General features: G+C 52.3%; 3 protein-coding genes across 3 annotated transcripts; 1 reads left to right on the forward strand and 2 right to left on the reverse strand.

The window, feature by feature from the left end:
- Positions 1-2,582: 2,582 nt before the first annotated feature.
- On the reverse strand, positions 2,583-4,159 carry K460DRAFT_362430 (uncharacterized protein). The gene is made up of 2 exons (XM_040932637.1): positions 4,104-4,159; positions 2,583-4,042 (listed from the first exon to the last, which is right to left on the reverse strand). The coding sequence occupies exon 2, from the start codon at positions 3,668-3,670 to the stop codon at positions 2,696-2,698; it is 975 nt and encodes a 324-aa protein (XP_040794249.1). The 5' UTR covers positions 3,671-4,042; positions 4,104-4,159; the 3' UTR covers positions 2,583-2,695.
- A 72-nt stretch (positions 4,160-4,231) lies between these two features.
- Positions 4,232-6,141, reverse strand: K460DRAFT_373639 (uncharacterized protein; the record flags this gene model as incomplete). Its single annotated transcript, XM_040934600.1, has 5 exons — positions 4,232-5,347; positions 5,420-5,640; positions 5,693-5,738; positions 5,787-5,898; positions 5,954-6,141. 5 exons carry the CDS (start codon positions 6,139-6,141, stop codon positions 4,232-4,234), a joined length of 1,683 nt encoding a protein of 560 aa, XP_040794250.1.
- Positions 6,142-6,921: 780 nt separating this feature from the next.
- K460DRAFT_373640 (WH1-domain-containing protein) lies at positions 6,922-9,058 on the forward strand (the record flags this gene model as incomplete). The annotated part of the gene is made up of 3 exons (XM_040934601.1): positions 6,922-7,131; positions 7,178-8,978; positions 9,030-9,058. The coding sequence occupies 3 exons, from the start codon at positions 6,922-6,924 to the stop codon at positions 9,056-9,058; spliced, it is 2,040 nt and encodes a 679-aa protein (XP_040794251.1).
- Positions 9,059-9,279: the final 221 nt, after the last annotated feature.

Below are 9,279 nucleotides of genomic sequence, written 5' to 3' on the forward strand. Positions count from 1 at the left end.
CACGTGCCGTCGCAAGGAGAAGGACACTGTGTGACGCATTGGCAAGGATAAAAAAAGGATACCATCGAGGTCGGTCGGTCCGTGCATTATAAGAACAGTTATGATGGGAAGGAGCTCCCGAGGTCGTATCTAATAGGTTTTGGGCCTAGTGCGGATGTTAGTGCTAACCCAAAACTCTTCGTTAGATTTGGGCAACATCATGGTTGGATAAGAGCTTCAATTACTACTATCCATGCATCGATGGAGTGGCCCGTGCGTTATGGGGAGGAGAGGAGCATTATTATAACGAAGCACCTGGACAAGTCTTACACGCCAACTTTGTACTCGCGATAATCAGATTACTTACTACAATCAATTTCCCTCCATCGAAGTCACTTTTCAGGCTTTGCATACTTGACCTTTCCATATATCGCTCATGATTCATCGACGCTGAATAGCCTATCGAAGTTCACAGCGTCTTTTCGAGACCCAGCCTGGTCACCCATTTGCGCCCCGCCGAGCCGTCCCGAATAATGGTGTCCGCCTTTTTCAGCCTTATATCGCTCATTGCATCTATCCGTCTTGTTTTCGCACTTCCAATCGCAAACCCAACCATAGCTCAAGACCAAGAAACCAGCAACGCGCCCACAAAAGCTTGGTCGAAAGAGGCTATTCTCACTTTGCTCGGTGTATGCACAGCAATCATATGCTTCATTGTTGGACTCGCTTGGCCTAGGATACGAGAGTCACTCCGGACCACTATTAAATGTAGTATTCCAGGGTCCTCTGAGTTGGAGATAATTCACTGACACATCTTCTTGTAGGCTTCCGGGCTAGTACGTCCCAACATGCGCGTCGACGTTCAAGGACCATTGACGAAGAGGCGAGAAGATACAGTGAGTGGCTTGAGTTTAATGCGTGGCGGGAGAGTAGACAAGGAAGTCCGTAGTGCGGATTCAAGTAGTTTAGGTGATAGTTGGTGGTTGTGACGTTGCTAGAGTGTTAGCTTATTTTTCCTATCTCGTCTATGACCAATAAGCCAAAGCAGTGCAGCATGCTCATTGGCATCTACGAGCGCAACTGAATAGTTTAACTCTTAACCTTGAAAACCAAATGAAAATCTTCTTGTATAACCCAAATATAACATTGAGCAAAGTGCCTTATGCCAAAATAAATAAGCCCATAAATGTGTGTGTGTGTGTTGGGGGGGAACTGACCGGAACCCGTGTACGATATATATGGCTTCTGGCCAATATCTTCTGGTATAAAGAGGCACATAATAGTTGCTTTTGGTAGGAATTTGGGCCAGCGCAACCAGAATGGGAACTGCTTCTAGGTTTCAAGATGAGGTTTCGGGCGGTCAGCAACCCTCCAGGCTTACTGGCGGGTCTTAATCGTCTTCGCGCTCGGTCTTCGCGCTCGGTGGACCTTAGAGTGGTCCATTGTACAGACTAGCTGCACTCACAGCCCGATTTGACACGCCGGACAGTGCCTCTTCGTATTACCGAAAATCCTCTTACCGACAGTTATTTCAGCATGCATATAACGTCGCCGCCTCGATACGTTTTTTTTTTAACTCGAGCAAGACTGCACTTATTATTCCAACGCCATCACGACATACTACCACCTTGCAAAAATTGAGGTCAGACCTGTTCTCGCGAGGGTTCCGAGATTGTGTCAATGGCCATTGTTAGAGTTCTGTCGCCCCTTCTGCTTGTCCATCGCACCATCGCATTACCGGCGGCACACCCAGCGATACCTCCGAATACACCTCGTGACAACGAGTCCAAGTCAGATGGCTGGTCGAGAGAAGCTGTTCTTACCCTAGTTGGGGTATGTACCGCTATTGCCTGCTTCATCATTGGGCTGACATGGCCCCACTTACGTGTGTGGCTGTGCCATCAATTTACCTGTAAGCTTCACTCCTTAATTTTCTCCTTGCATGAACGTAAAGATTAACTCTTTCCTCTACTAGCTACCATCACCTTTTTCTCCCGCTTCACACCAGCGAAACGCTCGAGAGCGACAATGCGTGGTTCAGACGACCCGAGACGACAACTACAGGAACAATACCTAGAATGGCTAGAATTCAACGAATGGCTGGAGATTAGACGCAGTCAGTCACGGTGACATGAACTATCCAGTCATTATTGCATGTCAAAAATAGACCCTTAAAGTGTTTCCTAAACGCCTTTGCGACCACTGCATCACATCCTCCTACTCATTCCAGCACACGCCAAACACGCAAATTCAGATTACCTAAGTGTCCTCCCGAGTCACTACTCCGCTGGGAGGCCGTGTTGCCGCTTTCGAAGCCCACTAGCCGGTCTACCTGCCTTCTCCCGTCACACAGCCATAATATCCCCCATCGCTCTGATCCCACCCTCGCCTATTTATTCAAGATTCGACTTGATCGCCGCGCATAAAGAGCAGGAGGTAGGGCTGTAGTAGGTCGTTAATGGTTAGATAAGGTGTCTAAAGATAGGGAGGCTGAGAGATCTGACTAGATCGGTTGGTATCGTCAGGGGATACTGGTTCTCGATTAGTCGATCTGTGTAAAAACATGAGCCTTCAATAGACGAGAACAACCTTGTATGAATGATGGAATAATTCAAGTTTTTATTCAGAATTACTAGCCCTTTCACTATTCTAGTACAGCATACCGTGCAACCCCTTTCTCCCCACAATCACCACCGTCCGACCACATACCGCGTCTTTAGTATGAATATCCCTTTCCTCCTTTCTCCAACGTCACAGCTGCGACCCTGCCACCAGCTGCTGGCAATCCGTCTGCTCCAAACCCACCCATGGTACTGAGGTAAAGCACGTTCCGATCCTTCTTTGTCCGCCCAAAGCGCGCTGAAGTTACGCCAGCAACTGGGCCCCCTTCGGCGATCGTCACGACCTTTCCATCAAGCGTAACATGTTGGAGAGTACCGGCCCGGATTCTAGCCAGATATACAGAGCCATCCTTTGCGACTGCGAGGTCATCCGGCACGGAAATATTGGGCCCAGATGCGAGAATCGTGAACGGTCCGATTGGGTGGCCTGAGGGGGAAACGCGAACGCGGCCAAGGATTGCTTGGACCGTGTTCGTATAGTACACATATCCGTCGTGAAATTTGATGCCATTTGCACCAAGTGGCAATGCTGGCTCGGAGAAATTAGATGCGAGGCTGGGGTGGGAAAGGGCTACTTCGTATGCGCCCGTCTTGGTGTTGACCTTGGCGATGTTGCCAGCCCAGGAATCAGCAAGGAGGATGGTGTGCGGGTTGAGTGCCTGAATGCCGTTGATCAGGCCGACCTTTGGTACATCGGCAATCTTGCTAATCTTGGTTTCCTTCTTGTGGCTGAGGTCGATTTTCCACACAGCAAATGTCCCGTTTATTGGTGTGTTCCTAGGTGTAACTTGACCAGCACCAACGGCGAAAACGTCGTCGGAGATTTCGGTGATGCCGAGGACGGCGTTTGCGTTTGGCAGAGAAGCAACGAGAGATGAGGTGGCGTTTCCGGGAGATGGGTTGACAATGTGCACCTCAGCGCGCCCGATGAAGGTGACCAAAAGAGAGCCATTGCGCATAGTGATGATGTTTTCGAGCCATGTTTGGTTGGGGAATTGGTAGACTGTCCGGACGTCTACTGCCAAGGTCGAGGCGACGAAGAGGGAGAAGAAAGTTGATAGTACCCTCATATTGAGATAATGTCGATTGGTGGTGTGTGAGGTAGTGTCGTTGATGTTATAGGACTCAATAGAGGAATTCGCTGTCTGATGCGATGTGATGGTGGTCTTTCCATGTCCCAAGAGCCTCTCTTTGTACTTTTCAAACCTCCACTAAGTGGTGCATAACGACATCTAACGACATCCCCATTACCTCACGCTGAACGCCTAACGTTGTAAATCGTCCGCTTAACAATTCATGTCAAGACGCTATATCACTGAATTTGCAAGTACATGATAGCTAAGATTGGAGTTTTAGATCAGCGCTTGCTGTATGCGGAAACCACTGCTAGTGCGCTCCAAAGTGTGCAGGATCGTCAGGTACGCTAACGCGACGCAAGGTACCTAAACAGTTGATGCTGAGTAAAATAACGGACTTTATGAACGCGAGGCTGGAGTGGCTTACAAATTTAATCAATTTACAGACGGCGCGATTTGGTCCGTCCGTGTACGGAGGATCTCGGTCTCGAATTCGGTGTCTAATTCGGTCTACAACTCGGTGTCTAACCAGTGCACGTGCCACAGACCACAGCCTCACGCCCGCCTCGCTCTACCTTCTTTGAAGGCCCCTGGATCATTCAGCAGCATCTCGTAGAGGTCTTCAAACGTCGAGCCTTTCTTCTTCTCCACGCATGCCTGCATACACTGCAATATTTTCTTCGGCCATGCCACATACTCTGTCCACTTGACATTCTCATCATCCTCGACGGCAGCTACAATCTTGACAGCCCACTCTATCATCGCCCTGATTGGAGTCCTCATTGCGTTTTTGGGTGCCGAGAGCGGTGATATGATGACGCGCACCGTGCAGCAGTGCGCCAAAACCACATTTCCGAGCTGGTTGGTTGGGGAGAAGAGATGCACAAGCGCATCATATGGCCATGTGGAGAATACAACAAGTGTCGACATTAATGCGTTGAATGATCGTAGAGGGTCTCTATTGGATGATGGCGGAATAGTAACAGTGTCCCAGTCAATGTCATCAAAAGAGGTAGTTAGATCAGTAGGAAAGAGAGGGTTCATGAAGTACACTCTGTCGTTCGGCACTGTGTATGTCGTATGCGCTTCAGAGCTCGTACAGCTCGTAGTCACTTCGGTGCTTGTATCGGAAAGACCCGGTGTAGTAGTCGTGTCCGGTGTTGCTACTGGATCACGTTCAAGGAGTGGACGGATCGTCTCCACAAGTTGTGCAATGACCGCCTTTTCGATGGCATGTGTTGTTGGCTCAGCCAGCAGGTGTGAAAACTTTCTCATCGACTGCAAAGCTTCACACGCAAGCTCTTGGTCCAAATGTGGAAAGTTTTTAAAGGTCAAGTCCATGGTCGCCGAGTGCATGTTCGCCCGCAAAGCAAAAGGGCCTTTGAGGCCATGCCCACAAATGAGTTGCGAGAGAAAGGCGCATCCGCGCAGAGATAGGACGTTATCCATGAAGCCGTCTTCAATACAGCAGGACTGGAAAGATAGAAGGTAGGACGTAGCTAACATGATATGGGCATCTTCGGCGGAGGGAGGCCACTTCGTGAAAGCATCTTCAAGTCCAACGATAGCCTTTTGGCGATGGGTGAGCGCCAGCTTGACCGGGGGGTTTTCAACTTGGAGGGCCAGATGTGAACCAGCTAGGGCCAGAATAGCATGCATGAGATATGTATTCTAAAGGCGCGAGTAAGCGCTTTCCATTTAGAAGAGACACGCTTGCAGCGTGTCTCTTCTAATACCACGTACCTGATGGCTATATTTAGGAACATCTATTGTCCATATGTCTTCATAGTCGTGCGGTATTCCAGGGTACGCCGAAATCAAGTAATGATGAAAGAGGCGCATATCGTCTGAACTAAACATGGTGGGTGTATCGGAAAGTTGGACGAATTGACGAGGGCTCAGCGCCTCGGAAACGATGCGATCACGCTGCGCGTACTTGAAGATGGCAGGGTATCTGCAAACCACTGTAATGCTGTATAAGTTGTAAGACAATTTGGCAGGGAGCACGGTACCTACCCCCACGCTTCATACAATTGGCGCAAGAAGGCCATGTCTCTTGACACTGACGCATCTTAGCACCTCAAGAGTGAATTCTCTGAAAGGAAATTACCTTGACCTTGCGCTTCCTGCATGTGACGCAGCCAAGGCGACTTTTGGTGTGACCCCGTCTTTGGCGTGCCACACGACTTGTAGTAGATGTACTCTCGCCCGGTGTAGAAAGTCTATGATGGCGGTCATTAGCCAAGCTACCTAAGTACGGTTGAGGTAGGCGCATACAATTGGTTCGGGCTGTCATCTACATTCAAACCCCAGAGTCGCGCGGGCTCATTCGTAGTGTGTTTGGGTGTTTCCGTGACGGTTGCTTGTTCTGGTGGTACGTGACAATCTGGAGGAGCCTCCTCTGTGAGAAAGTCTGTAATGGAAGGTATGGCCAGCCAGCCGTCGAACATATCCTCTACCAGCATTGTATGGTTTGGCTCGAGAGTGAGCGAAGATGGAATCTTTAGCTTTGACTCTACGTACACAGTCGACATGAGTCAGACTATTCAGGTGCCTTGGTCTAGCCGTGAGGTCATTGGTGGTGCATTGTCGGAGAATCGGCAGCCGATACGAGCAGTACGCAGCAGTTTGTTGGTCACATATCAGATCCCGTTCATATGTTCTACCCTCGTCGTCTAAAGTTGTAGTAGGATGAGACGTGTAGAGTGCAGTTAAGAGCATAAGTAGGATAGTGGGAGCTGGCCGAGGGCCGCGCGGTGTCACGTGTGCATGTTAAGACCTGACCTATGCCACGGGTCCTAGTGGCCAGGGACGGCAGTCAGCGCCACATTAATGCAAAAGAAGATTCAATAGAATCCACCTGTGACATATCACATTGATGCCCAGCAAAAGTGGACTGTCCTGCATTTCAAGGGCCGTTGAACGACTTCTTGGCGTTTCGCTAGGTTCCCGCCCAGTCGGAAACTCAGCCGCAGCAGCGCTCACTGACGTCTCCCATTCACAGCACTGCCATTATTCTCTGACCGTGGCGACAACTCGACGCGGCCCGATAGTCATCACCCATCGTGCACTTCGGCCTCATCTGGCGTTGAAGTGTGACTGCAATTCCTTCATGTGCTGCCTAATCTCCGATCGCAGAGCAAACCCCCGCTGAGCTGGAGACGCCCAAGCCCGACCGCTACGCTACCTAGACGGCCACACCCAAACCTCACTATTGCTAGCTCGAGTCCGCGAAGCACGCCGCCATGCCATCGATCCTCTCCGACGAGGACAAGCAGACGGTGAAGCGCACCGTCCCCAAGTCTGCCAACAAGATCCACGCCGTCGCCGTCGCCAAGCTGTACATCGCCTACCCCGACAGGCACCGATGGACCTACACCGGGCTCCAGGGCGCTGCGGTGCTGGCAAACGATTTGGTAGGGCATACATTCTGGCTCAAGCTGGTAGACATCTCGGTAGGTCCAAGAACAGCCGATGTGGTATGAGAGACTGACGACGCAGTCGGCCAACCGCGGCGTCCTATGGGACCAGGAGATATACGATACCTTCTCCTACAACCAGGACCGCGTCTTCTTCCACACGTTCGAGCTCGAGGATTGTCTAGCAGCTCTGTCATTTGCCGACGAGAAGGAGGCAAAGACGTTCAAGAAGAAGCTGGATGATCGTGAGAAGAATGCTCACAAGAGCACGAAGAACAAGCCATTTGGAGCAACAGCAGGCAACAGTGGGCCCGCCACAAATGGTAAAAGTGGAGGCCACGGCCTTTTGGGAGGTCTCTTTGGACATCGGCATTCTTCTGCATCTACTCAGCCGCCGCAGTCCATCATCCCACCAGCGAACATTACCTCGCCCTCGCAAAGTAGTCACTCTAATGCGACAAGTGCGAGAAGTTCCGCAATCGATACAACCGACCCCTCATGGCAACCACTGTTGAAGGAACTGCTGGCTATGGGCATCACAGAAGACCAAATCGAGGAAAACGCAGACTTTATCAAGCTGTACATTGAGCAGAGGAAGACAGAAGAGAAGCTCAAGGAAGAGAACAGCGAACGCAAGGTCAGGGCCCCTCCGCCTCCTCCGCCAAGTGCTGCCTCAGTACGAGCGCCTCTCAGCCCTCAGAATACGGGTAGTACAACAGCATCTAAACGAGGGCCTCCACCTGCACCTCCGCCAGCTCGCAGGACGAAGACCGACGCACCGAGCATCAATCGCCAATCTTCTGCAAGCCCAGCGCCGCCGTCCCCTCCTCGAGAATCTTCTCCGCCTCCAGGTCCCCCGAAGCCGGTTTTCAGAGCCCCCCCTCCAATTGCAGAAGCAGGCAAGTTTGCCAGCCAACCCCCTGCGCCACCGAACAGAGCGCGAGCCTCATCAAATGCTGCAAATCCAGGCCCTCCACCTCCACCGCGGCCGCCAAAGACACCTATACCTGACGACGAACGACCAGTTGGAGGCAGATTTGGCGTGCCACCTCCATTCGCAGGGAACCGTGTGCCTTCTGGTGCACCACCACCACCACCACCAAGTCGAGGACCAGTTCCACCCCCACCTCCAGCGCGAGACACACCTTCGGCACCTCCACCATTACCGCCAAAAGCTGCTGCAGCGCCTTTACCACCTCACCCACCGCCGACAAACCATGTTCATATTCCACCACCGCCTCCATTACCACCCTCATCGTCACGGCCCGTACCGTCTGCTCCTACGAGCGCCGCCCCAACACCACCACCACTACCTCCCCCGTCCAACGTGGCGCCTCCTCCACCGCCCATGCCAGGGAGATCGATTCCGCCGCCCACACCAATGCCACATAGTGCAGTGCCTCCACCTCCGCCCATACCACACAGCGGCGCGCCTCCCCAGGCTCCTCCAATGCCTCCAGGCTCTGGGCCGCCTCCCCCTCCTCCGATGCCAAACAGTGGCGCACCGCCTCCCCCTCCTCCAATGCCAAACAGCGGCGCACCGCCTCCACCTCCAATGCCTCCAGGCTCTGGGCCCCCTCCGCCTCCGCCCATGCCTTCGAGAGATGCCGCCGCACCGCCTCCCCCACCAGGCAGCGCACCCCTTCCAAAACCCGCGCCTGGGCGAGACGGTCTCTTGGCAGACATTCGTGGAGGTGCGAGGTTGAAAAAGGTGTCAGATACAGAGAAGAAAGATCGCAGTGCCGCGGCAGTGCCTGGCGGGGACCCAGCTGGAGCTGCTTCTGGCGGTGCCAGTGGTCCAGCGACTCCGGGGGCGGATGCTGGTCTGGCTGGCGCGCTAGCCAGTGCTCTTGCAGCAAGGAAGGCCAAAGTTAGTCACAGCGGTAAGTGTATGTTCTATTGCAGCGGATGGCCAATATACTAATACATATCAGACGATGAGTCCGACAAGGACGACTGGTAGGTAAAAGGAGAGAACCACGACGGCAAACTATGGGATCTTTCAGACTCATGCTTGCCCAAATGAGGCCAATCGCGCGGCCTACCCTGGGCATATTCCAACAGCTCTGCGACAGCCACTCAGGCCAATATCACCTAGAGCGGATGGCCATTTGGAACTAGATGAGCAAAGCTAGGGTTCAAACAGCAGCAAAAGCAGAGGAAGTCACAGATGGCATGAAGTAT

The sequence above is a fragment of the Cucurbitaria berberidis genome (genome assembly GCF_010015615.1).
Source record: "Cucurbitaria berberidis CBS 394.84 unplaced genomic scaffold K460scaffold_1, whole genome shotgun sequence".
NCBI classification, from domain to species: Eukaryota; Fungi; Ascomycota; class Dothideomycetes; order Pleosporales; family Cucurbitariaceae; genus Cucurbitaria; species Cucurbitaria berberidis.